Here is a 20,842-nt window from a genome sequence, read left to right as displayed (position 1 = left end):
CTGCCTCTATGGCTGTACAAAATTTAGTTTAAAATTTATTCCAAAAGATATCTTTTACAATTTTTATATCTCTATATATACCACTTTTATCAATGGGGAAAAACTTTCTAATAAGCCCTCTTCACATTAATTGGACTCATACAACTCCGTAAAACTTATTTAATAATGATGAATTGCATTGCATTACAAGAATGATATTTTATCCACCTTGAAGAGCAAAGGTGTTAGAACCCAAACAAAGATTCACACATATCTTCTATTAGGAAATTTTGCACTCACTAACCTCCAATGGAATAATAATTGAAGGAACATTTAAAAAAGAACAAAGAAGACATAGTTATACACCAAACAAAAGTCACACTATATTTTATTAATTAATCAATAGTTACATATATCAAAATAGATCACTGATCATAATTACTAAAAATAGCTAACCTAAAAGCTCACAACAATTAACAATGTGTAACACACATGTAATACACATGGAACTATTACTTCCAAGCCCTTCCCTTAATGTTTACATGTCAAATATTAAAATCACAAATTACAATAGCAATATTGATCTTTGTTTTGTTGATCTTCATTAACACCTACACCCACAGTGGAGCCTCACATACTACCCTCTCTCTTCGCCAAAACTTCAAGCATATCACTTGACTAATTTAACAGCTTGTGACCATCATTGACATACTTGTACGACCAAAGGCTCTTGACTACAAAGAAAAATAATTTGTTATTGAATCACTGTATGGACTTACTTCTATCTATCAAAATGCATTGAATTGCAATTTTCATAGTTATATAATTAAATAGTTTGGGTAGTGTGTATATTGAGAAGTCAATCATACAACATGACAATTTTTAACATACACAAAAAGATAATTACAATTTTGATAGTTATATAGTTAAATGGTTTTGGTATTTTGTATATTGAGAAGTCAATCATACAACTTGACTATTTTTAACATACACACAAAGATAAATGATAATTGTTAATCTTGAAGCATTTAAAAAACAATTTGACTACCCACATATAATGGAATATAAACATAACCAAATTAGTAATATGTTTTATTGGAACAAAATAACATAACCACTAACTCAAACTATGTTACTTTATTCAATACAAACTATGTTACTTTATTCAATAATAACTTTCAGTTCATCATTACACACTTCAATAATAATAATGACATATTGCAACATAGGAAAACTGGGACCCACACCACAAAGTTGAGGATTTCATACAACTTCATATACATACACGAGATCCCACTCAAAATGTAAGATCTCAACCCTTCAAAATAATAACGATGATGTTCCCTATTTAGCTCTGGATATCACATCTGATCTGGTATGGGTTCAACAATTCCACTAATGGATTCGTCACTAGTGGCAACTTGACTATATCCACATCAAATCACAATAAGGCAATGATTGCTTCTTCAATTAAATAGTAGAACAACACACATGCACACAAAAATATAAACACATGAAAAATACACAATCACCTTCCTGCACTATCTCATATATAATGATTTAAACTTGTAGAATTTGCATAATTATAGCCTCTCATGGTGGAACTAACTCTGATACCAATTTGGAAAAACTACCAAAAACAAACATAGTTACACACCAGAGACCAATCACACTATACTTTATTGGTTTATTGATAAAAGCATAGTTACATAAATAAAAGTAGATGACAGAGTAAATCCAATAAAAACTCTCAACCATTAACAACCAACTCGTAATACACACCTATGTTACACACATCTATAACATAGATGTAAAAATTATTTCACAACAAATTATGTTGTTGAACATCATTTCTTATTACTGCACTTTAATTTCCATTCCATTCTCCTCGTTGCTTAATACTACACTTTAATTTCCATTCCATTCACGTTTAATGTCCATTCCATAGTATAAGCTTTTGCCTGCCCATAAAATCCCTTTTCCACTTCGCTCATTTAAAAACATATCCCTTTTCAACTTGGCTCATTTGATCAACACGGCCTTGTTCCTTTTCCACTTGGCTCATTTGATAAACGTCCTGTAGCTTTGCCTCTTTTTCTGGAGGAGGAGACGATGTAGCACTGTCGTTGTTCGTATTCTTCCAGTCTTTGTAAATAACATACAGAATCAACTGCAATGCTCCGAGGAAACTTCCAGACCCATTTGGTACCTGTGGATCCATAAAACCATTGAAAAATTTAACACCTCCATCTCATAAATACAGCGCTAACATAGAGTTACACTAGAATAGAGTTACCCAAATTCGGGTTTTATAAGGATTTTAGGTTGCAACGGTAAAGATTGCAGGTAAAGGCATATAATAGAGAACTGAACGTGTAATGCTTAAAAATATTTACTTTATTCTTTGTTACTTGTAGATTTTAAAGGATAATACACTGAATTAAAAGTATTATATCTACAGCTTTGATTTCGATCATGCTATGCAGTCATGTTTAATGATGTTCTCGGACAAGTAATTTGAATACTTACCTATTTTATTTTGTTATACAATTTTTACTTCTGTAAAAGATCTTTATGATGAAGGTTATTCAATCATGAAACAGATTTTTTTTTATCTAAGTTACCCAAAAGGTGAATGTTTATAATTGTCGTGCAAATATATTTATCATCTATGGTAAGTATTGTTAAACGTACATAAACGAATGGATCGTTTCCCAAGAGGCCGAATATGAACCAGGAGGTGCCGCATAGGAATACAAAGAGAGACAGGAAGAACGGCATATACTTTACGCTCTTCGTCTTAATCATCAACCTCTGCACATCATCGAAATCGCGCTTCAGGTCACTTCACATATCATAATAAGGCATAAATGTAAATTGTTGAAAAAAACCGCATTCTCTTGACCGTTATGCTGACTTAAACAATGCTCACTGAAAATTGGTTTTGCTAAAGAGGAAGTAGAGAGATTTACCATTACTGACAGAGGAGACCCTTACATGCAGATGGAAAAGATGGCGCAAACGAAGCCGCAAAATAACCTCCTAACTTTTCCGTGCATTGCCAAGAGCGATACCAGGACAACCATTGCAAAAAAACTGAGAACAGCTACCAGAAGGCCAAATATCGTCCCCTGTTTCATCCACCGTCATTCAAATGGGCTCAGAAACAAATTTATTAATCAATACTATACTTACCCTGTATTTCTTGTCGCGAATATAGCAGATGAACACAACTGCGTAGAAGAATTCTATGACGGCCCCAGTTCCGTTAACCGTGCTCACTAGAAGGTTATTGGATGATACAAACGGCATGCCATACCATGCAGAAAGCAAGCAATTCAAAAGCGTGGAAACATACGGAAATCCAGAGAACTGTTCTGTTGATTTTTTTTTAATAATCTTCCAGAAAGTAATTCTGCAAAGTACCAATAGGATCATAAACAATTACGAATTATATATGCATCAATATGTTTCCTCATTAAATGACTACATAAGTTGGGAAAACTCACAAAGGAACTAAGAAGAGTATCAGGGCAGTGATGTTGCCTGTCATGAAAGAACAAATGAAACATTAAGAAACCGGAAACAAGCTTCTTGCATCCAAGAAATTAAAGTGGGTAGAGCGTGTATACGCACCAGAGAACAACGATCATATCATCCTCATCCACCTTATCTTCTCCATGTAACGACGGTAGAACATCAACAAAATCAGATTGATCATTGGTTTCCCTAGCCTGCTCTACATGACGGTGCTCTTCGATGATATTGCTAATGAAAGCTCTCACAAACGGCACCAGGCGGTCACAACGAGCATATTGATTCGAACCTGCATCCAAAGATGCTGCCCATGATATTGTTCAGCGCATCCGCGGTATCAGGGGACGTTTAGATGAAAGAGCATGCATCAAAACAATTATATGATAAAAAGGCGGGACAACTGATTTCAGAACAGGGCGGGACAGCAAATTTAAAATTCAAATGACAGGAAGCGTGACTAATATGCAGGCGTGGATGTGAAGTATGGTACAGTCACCGATCTGTCAGACACCGTAGTAGTCATTTCAATTCAGTTTAGTGGGGAAGCGCGAGGGCGGATCGGGCAGCCGGAGAGGGATGCATGCCATGCCGGAGAGGGATGCGGGCCATGATGCATGGTCGAGGATGAATGACGTCAACCACGCTGTCTGCGGCTGTCAGAGGGGGTACCTCCATAGCAAAGTTAATGCTATGGAGGTGGAAATAGGATCTGCCCTGTTATTAATCCAGGCCCATGGAAGTCGTAAGTTCAATTTTTTCCGTATTGTTGTATAGGGTTTTCCTGCAAAGAACACTTCTTCGAAGTTTTTAACACTTCGAGAGCAGAGGGTTATGGTGTTTCAACATTTCATTCCAATTGTGTGAGTTCTTTGTATTTCTTCCCACATATTTGATTATTTCCGAGAGAAGCAGTGTAGGAGTGATTTAACATTCCATTCCAATTGTGAGATCCTTGTATTTCTTTCCGGATATCTACAACTTGTATAGCATCGTCTTCATTGTTATTCTCCTTCCGTTCATGGGCACTGATTGTACCCAAGTGGGGATAACATATATGCGGTAAGAAATACAAAGATCGCAATTGGAATGGAGTGTTCAACCATTCCAACCCACTGATTCTCTTGGAAACAATCAAATAGATTGAAAGAGGTATAAGGAATCAGCAGTTGGAATGGAATGTCGAGTCACCGTAACCCACTGCTTCTTCAGAAATAACCAAATATGAAGTCTGATGTGAAAATCGGTTCTAAGTTTCATGGGAGCTGCAAATATGATGGTAAAAGCGTTCCGGGTGAGCTGGGGATGGAGAACTGCGGTTATCAAGTTACAAAATACATGCAGGCCATGCCAGTCTTTATGTTCCCGGTTTTATAAAGAATGAGCTGGAGGAATAAGGATCTAACTACGTACGAGGAATGCCTGGTCAATCTCCAGTAGGTCGAATATTCTGAACTTTCTAAGCAGAAATTTCGTCATGCTATTGTCTATCACACGGCACACGACCTATAACATATTTTCTGCTCATTTATCTGCTGTAATGTAAGTTTTGGATTTCTATGCCTTGTGTTGATTATCATCTGTAATATAGGTATTGGATTTCTATGACTTGTGTTGATTATCATCTGTAATATAGGTATTGGATTTCTATGCCTTGTATTATCTGCATATTTGATCACGTAGTCATTTAGGATTTTTCCTGACATACGTAGCGATACTGCTTCAAAGTGAAGAGCCCATCAAATAGAATTCATGGAGTGTATAATAATAGTGATGTATACCAGTTAGTTTGCGTGAGTAGTCAGTTAGGATTTTTCTTGACATACTCACAGATACGAGTTGAATGTGAAGAGCCCATAAAATAGATATCATGGAGACTATAATAGTAGTGATAAACTCACTAGAACATTACACATTACAGTAAGTATGGAGTCAAAATAATACCCTTTCCCTTCCTAAAACACTCATGTATTTGGTGCTTAAGAGCAAAGGAAAAATAGGGTTGGATGTGAAGAGCCTATAAAATAGAAATCTTCGAGACCATAATAGTAGTGATAAAGTCACTAGAACCTTACACATTGCAGTAAGTATGGAGCCAAAATAATACCTTTTCTTTATTTGATGTTTAAGAGAAAAGGAAAAATAGTTGAAAATAATTAATATTATTTTGTATTAATGGAGAAATGGTTACACAAGTTGTAACGTATCTCCTTAGTTTAGGATTTGTTCTAGAGTTTAGGAGTTTGGTTGCAACTACCTGAGGTCTAGTAATGTACTTAATGATGTAATTGCTCATTTGATGTAAGTAGAGTGTACGAAGAGAGTTCTCTTTGTTTAAGTGTAGTCTCCAGGTGCAGTACTCACCTGTGAGCTGTAACTCCTTCTTTTTTCAATTCAAGTCTGATTTTTATCTTGGTATCAGAGCACAGAATAGGGATAGCCTTAATTTTTTTTAGGATGCATCATTCATTACAGAACTGTAGTGGCGTTGGAGTGTACAGAAGCATTCGTAGAATCAGGTGGACTGCAGTAACACCTGAAGACAGGTCTTAGATGACTGCTAATCTCTGAGCGGAAAATAGGGTTGGCGCGGTTTCGTCGCGAACAATCGCGCCATTTTTTAGCGGAACGAAGGGTTGGCATTGTTTATTAAGGAACAGTCGTGCCATTTGGCACGGTTTTGAGAGCGATAGTAGCTCCAGTGCGCCAGAAAGTGCTATTGGCGCGGAAAATCCAGCCTTAATCACGCCAATTTCGGGAGCATCGATTTTGTTTTCGGCCCTAGGTTTGAAGAGAAAGTCCCTGCGAGTTGTCGTGATGGGTGGAACTGGCTTTGTTGGCAGTCACGTGGTTGACAGGCTCATGGCAAGAGGCGACAGTGTTATTGTTGTCGACAATTTCTTCACAGGAAGGAAGGAGAATGTTTTGCATCATTTTGGCAATCCGAGGTTTGAACGGATAAGGCATGATGTTGTGGAACCCTTATTGTTGGAGGTTGATCAGATCTACCATTTGGCTTGCCCCGCTTCCCCTGTGCATTACAAACACAATCCTGTGAAGACTATCAAAACTAATGATGTGGGAATCTTGAACATATCCAGACTTGCCAAGCGTGTTGGGGCAAATGTTGAGGTTCGGATTGCTCGAATTTTCAATACATACGGTCCGCGAATGTGCCGTGATGATGGTCGGGTTGCAAGTAATTTTGTTGCTCAGGCTTTGCGCAAGGAGCCTTTGACAGTCTATGGAAATGGGGAACAGACACGGAGCTTCCAGTTCGTTTCTGATCTGGTTGAAGGCCTTATGCGACTTATGGAGGGCGAACATGTTGGTCCTTTCAATCTTGGGAATCCTGGGGAATTTACAATGTTAGAACTAGAACAGGTTGAAGAAGGAAAGGATGACTCTAACAGTGATTGGGACATTCCATTGCTAATGGAAGAAAACAGTGAGGAAGATGAAGAGCAGGAGCAGAAACAAGAAGAAGAAGTAACATGAAATGTAATCAATAATGCAAGCCCAGAAAAGGCTGAAATAGACAGATTTGAGGTAAGTCCCCTACCAAGGAGATCAAGTAGGAATACTCGATTACCTTCTAAATTGAAAGACTATGCATTAATGTCAAAGTTTTTAAACATTGTAGAACCTACAAATTATGAGGAAGCAAGTAAATATGATGCATGGAGGGCTGCAATGTATGAGGAAATAGAATCAATAAACATAAACCATACTTGGGATTTGGTTGAATTTCCTGAAGGTAAAACCCCCATAGGATGCAAATGGCTGTATAAACCAAAAATAAATGTAGATGAGAGTATAGAGAAACTTAAATCTAGACTGGTAGCAAAGTGTTACTCACAGCAAGAGGGAATAGATTTCGATGACACCTTTGCTCCTGTAGCCAAATTAAACACCATTAGAATGCTAATTTCCTTAGCAACAAAACAAAAATGGCAGCTACACCAGCTAGATGTTAAGTCTGCATTTCTGAATGGTGACTTGAAGGAAGAAATTTATTTAGTACAGCTTGAAGGTTTTGTGAAAAAGGGGTAGGAACATCTTGTGTGTAAATTGAAAAAGGCACTTTATGGTTTAAAACAGGCACCCAGGTCGTGGTATGATAAAATTGACTCATTTTTTGTTCAGCATGGCTTTCATAGGAGCTTGAATGATCCAAATCTCTATAACAAGTTTAATAAACAGAGGAAAATTATTTTGATTTCTTTGTATGTATATGATATGATCACAACAGGGAATGTTAACAATCTGATCAAAGAAATCAGATGTCACAAGTGTATGAGATGGAAAGACTCTGGACAAACCTTTCTTACTCAAGGGAAGTATGCCAGAAGCTTGCTGGAAAGGCTCAGAATAGAGCAGTGCAGATCAACAGCAACACCATTACAACAGAACTTAAAGTTGAGCAGTGACGACGGTACTAAAGAGGTGGATGCAACCATGTACAGACAGCTAGTTGGCAGTTTGATATATCTGACTACAACTAGACCAGATTTGGCATACTCTGTTAGTGTGTTGAGCCAGTTCATGTCAAAACCACTCAAAAGTCACTGGGTTGCAGCAAAAAGTGTGTTGAGGTATATTAGTGGTACTAGTAATTATGGCATTTTGTACACTGACACTTTTGATGTTATTCTAGTAGGTTTTTCAGATTCCGATTGGGCAGGTAACTTGAATGATCGAAGATCTATCATAGGTTACGCATTCAGCATTGGATCCGAGGTCATAGCATGGAGCTGCAAAGAGCAAAGAACTGTAGCTCTGCTTCATCGAGAGAAACTACTGTCAAAAGAGATATGTGTTGAATATTGTTAAACTTGTGATAACATGGCTGATATTTTTACTAAGCCTCTTAGGCGTGTAAAGTTTGAATTGTTTAGAGGGATGCTAGGAGTTCAGGATAATCCTTTTCCATTAAGGGGGGGAGTTGAAAATAATTAATATTATTTTGTATTAATGGAGAAATGGTTACACAAGTTGTAACGTATCTCCTTAGTTTAGGATTTGTTCCTAGAGTTTAGGAGTTTGGTTGCAACTTCCTGAGTTCTAGTAATGTACTTAATGATGCAATTTCTCATTTGATGTAAGTAGAGTGTACGGAGAGAGTTCTCTTTGTTTGAGTGTAGTCTCCAGGTGCAGTAGTCACCTGTGAGTTGTAACTCCTCCTTTTTTCAATTCAAGTCTGATTTTTATCTAAAATAACAATGATTTTATATTCTACCACTTTTTTGTTTTGTAATTTGTGATTTTTTAGAGGAAACACATGCTCTTAATTATTAGGCTTATTCGAGCTTTAGAATGATTATTAGTTTTTAGTATACTAAAAACTTGTAAAATTAAAAATAACAAAATTATGAAAATTTAATTTAAATTATCAATTTTGATACAAAGAGGAATTATAAAGGTTTTAGATCATGGAAATTATGAGTGACAATTATGTTTGGACATGGAATAAAGTTTAGGATTCAATTCATGTTTCGACTTAAAGGAATTATAGGTGTTTTAGATCATGGTACTTATGAGATATAAGCTATAATTATGTTGAATATAGGAAATGTTTATATAAAGTAATATGGATTTCAACATTCTATTATGGGTAGTTGTGGAATTTTATGCAACTTTGTGATTAACATTGATGAATAAGGTGCCAATTTGGGATTTTCTAATACTAACCAAATAAGGACATAGAGTTTGCAATCATTATAGAGAGGATGAGGAAATAATTATGCATTTTTCCTTAAATGTTCTTAAGTACATAATTGTGATGTAAGGTTGACTATGAGTAACAACTAATCAAATAACTTTGGCAAAGAAATGATTCCCATCGTTTCAAATTTCTTATTTAGGTAATAACTATAACCCTCCTGCGTAAAGTTGACTATGACTATGAGTAACAACTAATCAAATAATTTTTGCAAAAAAAAGGTTCCCATCTTTTCAAAGTTCTTACTTAGGTAATAACGATAACCCTCCTACCAAAGATGCTCGTACCATAGAAACGTAAAGGAACAATGATAGATTTAAATATAAACAATGAATAAAGATTATTTTCTTTTTCTGGTCCCAGTGAAAGCTAACATCAAAGCAGTAGTGGTGAAATATCGCATTTAATAAAGATGAATGTAATACTTGGGTATTATTTCAACAATTTCATAAAGTTAATTGTCACTATTTAAAGTTGGAAAGGAGAATTTTATTAAATCCATTCATATATTTTGGAAACTTGAACTTTGTCAACACATGCATAGATGGAAAGGGCTTACTGTTGGACATTCAATGAAAATATATGGATGATCAAGTTAAAGTAATAATAAACAAATTACTTTCAATCATGTATAACATGTCTATATAGGGAGAAATACAAAGATGATAAATTGTTTAGAGAAGATCATAAGGTGTCAGCAAATAAGGTTGTGATTGAGAAAATAAATCAAGGGATATCATAGTTTTCTGAATATTTTTATATATGATATGCACGTTTCTCCTAAAGATAACATTAGCCATAGTCTTTTAGTTTCTAGGTTGTTAAAGATGTTATATATAACATGGATGACACTCACATTACATTGATGATGTTTATATCTCATATTTGTCTCTTGTTTGACAATAATATTATCCATGTTTCTATAGCTGTTACGTGGTTAGGGATTCTCTACATGACATTGATGATGGTGAAACTTCTTGAGATAAAGTATTAAAGCTTAAGTGTATTTGGGGTGCAGCTATGAGGGAGGAAATTATCACCTCACTAACCTTGTTATTCACTTTCGACCATTTCTTCTCTAGCTCAGGGGGCAATCTTGGGGTTAGGATCTCTAGGGCTTTAATTACATGAATTTCATGGTGATATAGAGTGTTAATCAAGAAAAATGGTTTTGAATTTGCTCAAAAAAATAAGGGTGATGGAAGGAGAAGAGACTAGTCCCTTTTCTTTGGGGATATTGGGTCAACTAAGGCTCCTCATTCAAAGTTTTCATAGGTGGAACTAAATTAAGGATCATGGTAGTCCACTACATACCCTAAAATATTACCCAAGTTACTTCATAAATTTCAAGGACCTCAAGGGAAGATTCTCTATTATAATACTTCTAATTCCTTTGAGAAATGAGAAGGGATTCATTCAAGAATGTAGAAGAGGGAGAATAACACCACAAAAGAGGAAACACCATTCAAGAATGAAATTCCACAAAGAAAACAAGAGACTACTTACTCATTAAATCATTCACGACACTATGAAGATGATAAAAAGTCTCAACAAAATTTCAAAAATTTCAAAACTTTCTTATATATTTCTTCCCGAAGTGAACCATGAGAAATAATGAGGAACTACATATCTATTAATAGGGACATGGACAACTTCCTTTGAAATAAATAAATAATACTTTAAATTGAAAGTATCTAATTTAGACTAAGGATAAGTAAATTACAATTATCTTTCATTAACTAAGCTAAAGTGCATAAGATTTAGGTTTTCATGCCACATGTACAACAATGTAATGATAAAAAAATCCTAAAAAGTAAGACATCTCCTCAAATCAAAAGGTATAATGTAGCTCGAAGTTGGACTCTCTAGCTTCCAATGCCCTCCCAACCTTGTGGATGTCCACAAAATATGCACATCTAACACTTAAGTCTACTTTGAGTTTGACAAAACGGCTTTAAAAGTGAATGTTGTGCTTGACAAATGACAAGACCCTTTAAAAGGGCCTTACATTCAATGCTAACACCACAAGTGAATATTTGAAAGTATACTAATAATTATAAAATAAGAGATGCAAATCTCATAGGTTTCTTTAAATAGTCAAATTACTTATTCGAAATCTAATGGATGAGAATCAAACCCTATAAAATCCATTTTTAAATAGACCCAAGGAGATCATGGAACTCTCCAAATGGGAATAAATTCACTCAAATGTAATTTGTGTGGAAAATCTAGAATATGAAATTTTGATGCAATTACAAGTACCTAGCAAGAATCTAGGTCATTACTCTGTTTTAATGAGCTGGTGTTGTGTCCAAATGGGCCTTTCTAAAAGAGAAAAGTGTCAAGTTGAGAAGTTAGTAGTCCCAGGTATTTGAGACAAATGTCTAGAACATGTTTTTTTGTTAGGATATTTTCTGGCCTATATGAAGTATACATGTGTAGGATGTGTAGTAGTAGAAAAGGAAATTTGTAGGGAATAGGGTAGAGTAAAGCCAAGAAAGATAGAGAGTGAGCAAAAGAGGTCAATCAACTTGAGAAACGAAGCTATATAATTCCCCATCAATATATTGTTGTAAGTAAATGAACTAAGTTAGCCTATATGTCTTCAGTGGTTTTTATATTATATTTCAACTATGTGAATGTTTTGTATAACCGACCTATGGATTTGTGTGTGTGTGTGTTACCTATGATCAAGTATGGATGACTCCATGGTTCCCACTTAATCATTATAGTGTATATAAGCTCTTGCAAGAGGGTGTAGAAGACTTTGAAGGTCTAAAAAGAATGTCAAGTGTTATAAGTCAAATTCGTATGTGTTGTGTTTTTAAATCACATCTTGAGGAGGAGGTGGGAACATAATACAAAGCTCACCATCCAAGATGGAAGCAAAAAACATGATGATATCTATTAAGGAACTGAGAAATTGAGATGGCATTAGGCTTATGTGACCACACAAAATGTGGTAATGGTAAAACCTCATCATAATTATTAGAATTTTATACCCAATGGTGGAATTTTTTAGTCCAATGAATTTTCACGTAATTTATGATTAAGAAAAGTTGTTGAGAGCTTGCGAGGGAGCCGAAGTCATGATGAAAAGAAAACTATTTGTGGTTGATAACCTACACATATGGTTGTATGCTAATCCAAATCACCAGTGAAATTATCAAGCCTAAGCGAAATATGTTTTGGTATATTGGTGGTTCTAATGTAGGGAAAAGGTTGATGGCAAAACTCCCCCTTTCTTAGCCAATGTCACAGGGGGAAACCTCCGAGTGATCCATAAGCATCATGGATATTAACCCTAAATTATCGGTTTGTTATATTACTTTGTGGGTGAAAGCCTTGTTATGACCCCTTGGTCGTGTGCTTATGTTGTAGGTGGAACACTTGCAATATACCTATGTTTTGGATTCTTTCCTATTGATAATGGCCATTAAATCAAGGGTCCACACCAATAAGAGCATTGTATGCTTGCAACGCAAGTCTGCTTGGGTTTAACCACGTTCTTTGTAAATCTAGGGTAAATGTGAGGTGTGTGCATTACATGGATATTCATTTATTAGGCATGAGCACTACTACACATTGATCATGAGGGTTCGATAGTGACTCCTCCATGGTAAAACTAGAGATATAATTCCATAGATAACTCAGATTTCATACCCATTTGTGAGACTGGGAGGGGTTGAGAAGCAATTCCAATTTATATTGGTTGTGTCATGTAGTATTAGATCCAAGTGACACTCATTAGGATCAAGAAGCAAAGTGAGGGATTGAACAAATGAGGAGGTGTTCAAAAAGAAAATTACAGGGATCAAAGAAACTGGGAAAGACTCCTCATGTAGGAGAGAGTGAGACAAAGGACAAAAGCTTAGTGGAAAATATTTCTAGCAAAGCAAGAACTGGAAAATGACTATCATAGCACATTAAATAAAGGAATGTGTGAATTTGAAATCTCAATATGATGATACATTATACGTAAACTATTCTTGTGTTTTAATTTTGATCTGAGACAAATAAATTTTTGGTTTCAGGTGTAGCAGGAAAGAAGAGAAATATGGCAAAGAACTCCAGTAGCAAAGAAGTTGTATTCGAGAAGTTTTTCCAACTAAGGTTGGAAAGAAAAGAGGATAAAGGGATCCCTCAAGGGAAGTGAAGTGAATTGGAAAAGTTCTCAAGGAAGGTGACCAAAGTTCAATATCCAAGAGTAGAGGAAGCTCTATAGGTTCCAAAGGAGGAGAACCTATGATACCAAAAGGCCAAGCCCTAAGGAGGGAATCTTGGTGCAGTTTCTTGTGGAGACTTGTTTTCATCTCATAGTGAGCATGGAAAAGCTCATAAACAAGGAGAGGGAGATGGCCATAGTGGTTATGATAGGGGTTTCGGTCAAATCCACAACAAAATGGAGGAATATGATAGACTAGATGGAATTAGGAGAATGATGAACCATGAGGAGTTTTAAGGGAATATGGTTGTGTTAAAGGAAATACTTAGTGTGATGGACATGCTCCTAAAAGAGATCAAGAATGAAGATCAAATATGGGGATGGGATCTAAAGAAAAATATCCAATGGAATATTAGACAACTACATGCAAGGAAGCTAAAAGTGAAGAAGAGGCACCTCTTAAGTGCTAAATTGGATAGGAAGAGTTCATAGTGGCTAGGAATAAGGAGTAATAAGTTCACTATTTTGAATGAGAGCGAGGAGTACTCCGTGGAGAAAATGTTGTGGTAGAGGCACCCAATGGGGATAGAGAGCCTTATGATTTTAAAATTTATGTTTTTCGCATGATTGCAAGCCATAAGAATGATGAAGGTGGACAATAATATATAGATGTCATATGAACAAAGGAGAACAATGGAATACATTTTCAAAACATTGGGGTAGGACAAAATTTAAAATCCATCATACTCGAAAAGGATGCAACACTAGCTCATGAAGGCAATCACAAGGAGATCCATACATAGAAGAAATAATTGGTGATAAAAACATCAAAATAGGTTAGAAGGTCTCGTGTTTTTAAAACTAATAAATTGTGTGTAGATTTGTAGGTCAAGGGCATGGAAATTGTTCATCAGGAAGAGGATAGAGACGAAGAGAAAAGGAATTCAATAAAGGATAGAAAATCCTTAAAAAAATATCACAAAGGAAGAAGGAGGCATAGGAGTTTCTTCTCAAAATCAGGGACAAGAAGAAGTAAGTTTGTTTCCCAACAACATCAAAGGGAGCCTCTCAGGTACCTCCTAAAGCGAGTCATGGAAGCAAATAGAACAATACTAACTTGTGAAGGAAACTATGTGTAAGGTGAGGGAAAACCATTCAAATTTTTTATGAAATAAAGTGTAGACGAGGAGGCCAACCTCATAAAGTAGAAGGAACGACATTCCATTGCAATGCTATTACAATATGTGAAGGAAATGTGATCCATAAAAGACTAGTTGGAAAATTCAAAATTTAAGGGATATTGCACAAAGGGTGTAGTTTGTAAAGACAACCAAGGGAAGGATCAATGAGATAAAATGCAACAGTTAGAGAAAATTCTCATGAACTTAAATAAGGAGGTAAAATTTCTAGAGAAATGGTTGAAGGAACCTATTTTTGAAATAGAGAAATTGTTTTCTCTTTAAAATTATTATGAGGTTGCACATGTCAAGGGAATTGAGACAAGCCGAATAATGTATCATATGGATGAAATTGTATTTCATTCAAAGAAAGAAGATGAGAATCGAGAAGAGACAAAAATTCCTAAACCAATTATTTCTTTTGGTAATTTTTATGAAGCTCGTGATGTAATAACTGTTGGTATTGTAGGAAAAATAAAACAAATGCTATCATGAGAAGGAGAAAAAGGGGAGCATGAGACAAATATGTCTCATCAAATTGAAATTTTACTTCATTCTCGGCCAAGGGATATGGAGCAAGAATGTATTATGATAGAAGTTTCAATGGGAAACAATGGAGGTATGCATGCTAATAACCTGCTCAGTAAAGGTAAAGAAACTAGTTATGCAATAGGTCTATTGCATGTGTAAAGGATGGAATTCTATCTTCCATAGAGTAGTTGTAGGGGAGGTTGTCAAATTTATTTAATCAAGAATAGTAGCTACATGATGAGGTGGAAAGTGAACCCATGGATTAACACACTATTGAAAGTGAATGGTACCAAGAATTTGGTTAAGAAAGGAAATAAGATAAACATTGAACCCAAGGAATTGTGGAGGTTGAAGGTACCTAAGAAATGGTATAGTGAAAAGGAAGAAACAATAAATTGTAGGACTTGGTTGACTATAAGGGACTACATTAGCATAATAAGAAGGTAGTAGCAAAAAAAACATGGGATCTTAGAAGGACAAGGACAATAGCCAAAAAAAAACATGGGGTCATAGAAGGACAAGGACAACAACATGACAACAACGTAAATTCACAAATATGTAGAAAAAACACAAATTACGGGATCCAAAAGAACTTTGACAAATTGAAGACTTGTGAAGAGGTGGTCTTAAAAATTTCTACATGAGGAGCTGCAAGAGCATCAAACCCTAGGAAACCCTAGGAAAGAAATTAGCTAGAATTAAATTTGTGTAGAAAATATAGAATACACAATTGTGATGTAATTACAACTTGCTGGCAAGAATCTACATTGTTATGTTGTTTTAATGAGCCATTGTTTTGGCCAAATGTTCCTTTGTAAAAGGGAAAAGCCTCACGTTGAGGTATTAGTAGTCCCAAGTATTTACAACAAATGTCCAAAGTAGATTTGTTCTTTTAGGATATTCTATGGCCTGTAAAAAGTATATTGGTGTATCATTCGTAGCAGCAGAAAAGGAAGTTAGTAGGGGACATGGTAAAGTAGGGACTAGAAAGCACGATAGGTCAAGAAGGGAAATTGTGTAATCTCTTTTCATTATACTATTCTAAGTAATTAAATGAATTGTTTTAGCATGTGTGCCTTTGTGGGCTTGATCTTCTATTTGAACTTGTGTGAATGCTCTACATAATTGGTATGTGGATTAGTGTGTGCATGTTTCCTAATAATCAAGTATGGATGACTGCAGGAGGATTTATATGCCTTTGAAGGTCTACAAACAATGTGGAATGTTATAATTCAAATGCTTTTGTGTTGCTAGATTGCAGCCTAAGGAGTAGATTGGGACATAATACAGAGTTCACTATCCATGTTGAAAGCCCAATCCTTGGTGATATCTATTAAGGTTTTGAAGCATTGAGATTTCGTTGGACAGAAGTCACCACACAGAATGTGGGAGTGGTAGTAAGTCATCACATTTGTTAGAATTTTATACACAACATTGAAATGCCAAGGCATGTGAATTCTAGCCCGGTTTATCATGAAGAAAAACACTGAGAGCTCGACAAGGAGTCGGACTCAGGATGCCAAGAAAACTCATTGTGGTCAAGGGCATACTGGTTCAGTTGTACGCTAAGCCAAATGGCCAGTGAAAGTGTCAGGCCCAAGCGAAAGTTGGTTTGGTGTGCTGGTGGTATTGGCGTAGGTAAGCGTTCGATTGTAGAACCTCACCTGTGTTGGTGGATATCAGGAGGCTGACGCCACGAACTGAACATAAGAACCATGGATCTCACCCCTTGATTCTCTATCGTTTGATTACTTTGTCGGCCAGAGCTTGGTTGCGGCCCTCCCCGCTGTGTGCCTACGTCATAGGGGGGCCCTTCGTATTCCACCAACACGATGGATTTTATTTCCATGCTAGGGGGAGCGACCCACTTGCAAGGCAAAGCATTTGGTTCTAAGCGTGTTCTTTGGAAACTTGGGGTAAGCACGAGATGTGTGTGTTACATGGAAATTCAGTGATTAGACATAGAGCACTATTGTCCATTGATTGTGAGGGTTGGGTACTGACTCGCACAAGGTAAAACCAGAGATCAAGGTCCATAAAGAATGGTCCATATAGAACTTATATTTCATAGGCATGTGAGAGACTAGAAGCGACTGAGCAGAAGTCCAAATTACGCTGACTATGTCACATTCTACCATTTCAAGAGGAAGATTCTACCACCTTAAGAAATCATTCTCAATAATATAAGATTGATAAATCACTAAAGTGATGTAAAGACTACCATTTTATTTCATGTTCTACAACCTTCATAAACCCATAAAGTGACATAAAGACTACACTTTTGCTTTTTGTTGGCTACAAAAGGATCAGATTCATCATGCTCAGTCTCTGTAGTCCACATGTATGTATTAGAATTGGCTAAGAGATGTCGAAAGAGACTCTCTAATTCAACCATTTTGCAGATAAAAATCAGACTTGAATTGAAAAAGGAGTTACAGCTCACAGGTGAGTACTGCACCTGGAGACTGCACTCAAACAAAGAGAACTCTCTCCATACACTCTACTTACATCAAATGAGCAATTACATCATTAAGTACATTACTAGAGATCAGGAAGTTGCAACCAAACTCCTACACTCTAGGAACAAATCCTAAACTAAGGAGATACGTTACAACTTGTGTAACCATTTCTCCATTAATACAAAATAATATTAATTATTTTCAACTCCCCCCCTTAATGGAGAAAGGATTATCCTGAACTCCTAGCATCCCTCTAAACAATTCAAACTTTACACGCCCAAGAGGCTTAGTAAAAATATCAGCCATGTTATCACAAGTTTTACAATATTCAACACATATCTCTTTTGACAGTAGTTTCTCTCGATGAAGCAGAGCTACAGTGCTCTGCTTTTTGCTGCTCCATGCTATGACCCCGGATCCAATGCTGAATGCGTAACCTATGATAGATCTTCGATCATCCAAGTTACCTGCCCAATCGGAATCTGAAAAACCTGCTAGAATAACATCAGAAGTGTCAGTGTACAAAATGCCATAATTACTAGTACCACTAAGATACCTCAACACACTTTTTGCTGCGACCCAGTGACTTTCGAGTGGTTTTGACATGAACTGGCTCAACACACTAACAGAGTATGCCAAATCTAGTCTAGTTGTAGTCAGATATATCAAACTACCAACTAGCTATCTGTACATGGTTGCATCCACCTCTTTAGTACCGTCGTTGCTCAACTTTAAGTTCTGCAGTAATAGTGTTGCTGTTGATCTGCACTGCTCCATTCTGAACCTTTCCAGCAAGGTTCTGGCATACTTCCCTTGAGTAAGAAAGGTTTGTCCAGAGTCTTTCCATCTCATACACTTGTGACATCTGATTTCTTTGTTCAGATTGTTATCATTCCCTGTTGTGATCATATCATATACATACAAAGAAATCAAAATAATTTGCCTCTGTTTATTAAACTTGGTATAGAGATTTGGATCATTCAAGCTCCTATGAAAGCCATGCTGAACAAAAAATGAGTCAATTTTCTCATACCAAGACCTGGGTGTCTATTTTAAACCATAAAGTGCCTTTTTCAATTTACACACAAGATGTTCCTGCCCCTTTTTCACAAAACCTTCAGGCTGTACTAAATAAATTTCTTCCTTCAAGTCACCATTCAGAAATGCAGACTTAACATCTAGCTGGTGTAGCTGCCATTTGTGTTTTGTTGCTAAGGAAATTAGCATTCTAATGGTGTTTAATTTGGCTACAGGAGCAAAAGTGTTATCGAAATCTATTCCCTCTTGCTGTGAGTAACCCTTTGCTACCAGTCTAGCTTTAAGTTTCTCTATACTCCCATCTACATTTATTTTTGGTTTATACAGCCATTTGCATCCTATGGGGGTTTTACCTTCAGGCAATTCAACCAAATCCCAAGTATGGTTTCTGTTTATTGATTCTATTTCCTCATACATTGCAGCCCTCCATGCATCAGATTTACTTGCTTCCTCATAATTTGCAGGTTCTACAATGTTTAAAAACTTTGACATTAATGCATAGTCTTTCAATTTAGAAGGTAATAGAGTATTCCCACTTAATCTCCTTAGTACGGGACTTACCTCAAATCTGTCTATTTCAGCCTTTTCTGGGCTTGCATTATTGATAACATTTCATGTTACTTCTTCTTCTTGTTTCTCCTCCTGCTCTTCATCTTCCTCACTGTTTTCTTTCATTAGCAATGGAATGTCCCAATCATTGTTAGAGTCATCCTTTCCTTCTTCAACCTGTTCTAGTTCTAACATTGTAAATTCCCCAGGATTCCCAAGATTGAAAGGACCAGCATGTTCGACTTCCATAAGTCGCATAAGGCCTTCAACCAGATCAGAAACAAACTGGAAGCTCCGTGTTTATTTCCCATTTCCAAAGACTGTCAAAGACTCCTTGCGCAAAGCCTGAGCAACAAAATTACTTGCAACACGACCATCATCAGGGCACATTCGTGGACCGTATGTATTGAGAATTCGAGCAATCCGAACCTCAACATTTTCTCTCCTGTGATAATCCATAGTCAGAGTTTCGGTTGTTCTCTTACCCTCATCATAGAAATTGCGGACTCCGATGGGATTAACATTGCCCCAGTAAGCTTCAGTTTGAGGATGTTCAAGAGGATCTCCATAAACCTCACTAGTACTTGTAAGAAAAAAAACGTGCCCCAACACGCTTGGCAAGTCTGAGTATGTTCAAGGTTCCCACATCACTGTCGCCTCTTGCCATGAGCCTGTCAAGTAGATGACTGCCAACAAAGCTAGCTCCACCTGTCACGACAACTCGCAGGGACTTTCTCTTCAAACCTAGGGGCACTTTAGCCCCCGAATTCACCATCGAACCTGAATGATATTGAGCACACCGAGAAACAGGCGTCTCATAAACAACCCGATGAGGTTTGTCGAGCACAAACCTTCGATTTTCATTAACATTAGAAGCAAAAAAACTAGGCTGAAGGACAAGGAAAGTCGATGCGATGGCGATTCCTATCAAAATAAACAACAGCCGCTGCTCCCTGAGCAAATAATCTACTGGCCTGATAATAGACCATGTCTTTTCTGGCTTAAGAGAGTACTCATCACTGTTATTCATATTGGACTGATAAAATTTCTGATCCTCTGATGAATAAGTCTTCAATGAGCCACCACCGGGCAAGTCCGATCTGCTGCCACCAAACAGATCAGGAACTCCAATGCGCCACCACCGGGCAAGTCCGATCTGCTGCCACCGAACAAATCAAGAACTCCAATGCGCCACCACTGGGCAAGTCCGATCTACTGCCACCGAACAGATCAGGAACTTTCAAAGCGCCACCACCAGGCAAATCCGGTATGCTGCCACCGAACAGATCAGGAACTCTAATGCGCCACCACCGGGCAACTCCGATCTGCTGCCACCGAACAGATCCGGAACTCCAATGCGCCACCACCGGGCAAGTCTGATCTACTACCACCGAGTAGATCATGAACTCCAATGCGCCACCACCGGGCAAATCTGATCTGCTGCCACCGAGTAGATCAGAGATTTCAAAGTGCCACCATCGGGCAAGGCCGATCTGCAAAAAATTGCAGATTTTCCACAGAGAAAGAGGCTGGCGCTTCTCGACAGTGAAATACTAAGGTTTGATTTTCCGCGCCAATAGCGCCAACCCTTTGTTCCGCTAAAAAATGGCGCGACAGTTTGCGACGAAACCGCGCCAACCCTATTTTCCGCTCAGAGATGATCAGTCATCTAGGACCTGTCTTTAGG

The 20,842-nt window shown here is 37.0% G+C and overlaps 1 protein-coding gene and 2 pseudogenes across 1 annotated transcript; 1 reads left to right on the top strand and 2 right to left on the bottom strand.

The window, feature by feature from the left end:
• Positions 1–1,640: 1,640 nt before the first annotated feature.
• On the bottom strand, positions 1,641–3,353 carry LOC149212005 (bidirectional sugar transporter SWEET1b-like). Its single transcript, XM_089390526.1, has 3 exons — positions 2,952–3,353; positions 2,674–2,793; positions 1,641–2,188 (listed from the first exon to the last, which is right to left on the bottom strand). Exons 1-3 carry the CDS (start codon positions 2,952–2,954, stop codon positions 1,970–1,972), a joined length of 342 nt encoding a protein of 113 aa, XP_089246652.1. The 5' UTR covers positions 2,955–3,353; the 3' UTR covers positions 1,641–1,969.
• Positions 3,354–6,330: 2,977 nt separating this feature from the next.
• Positions 6,331–8,206, top strand: LOC149212004 (UDP-glucuronic acid decarboxylase 4 pseudogene; annotated as a pseudogene).
• Positions 8,207–8,254: 48 nt separating this feature from the next.
• On the bottom strand, positions 8,255–20,185 carry LOC149212003 (UDP-glucuronic acid decarboxylase 2 pseudogene; annotated as a pseudogene).
• Between the last annotated feature and the right edge of the window lie 657 nt (positions 20,186–20,842).

Source organism: Pinus tabuliformis, chromosome 1_1, assembly GCF_031772625.1.
Source record: "Pinus tabuliformis cultivar Carrire ecotype Pingquan chromosome 1_1, CPIR1, whole genome shotgun sequence".
Taxonomy (NCBI): domain Eukaryota; kingdom Viridiplantae; phylum Streptophyta; class Pinopsida; order Pinales; family Pinaceae; genus Pinus; species Pinus tabuliformis.
The sequence above is the reverse complement of the archived record's forward strand: the minus strand, read 5'-3'. Positions and strand labels throughout refer to the sequence as shown.

Coding starts and splice junctions, on each gene's coding strand:
- LOC149212005 (XM_089390526.1), bottom strand. Junction 2,189..2,673: donor GAAACGATCCATTCGTTTAT/GTACGTTTAACA, acceptor ATGGATCCACAG/GTACCAAATGGGTCTGGAAG.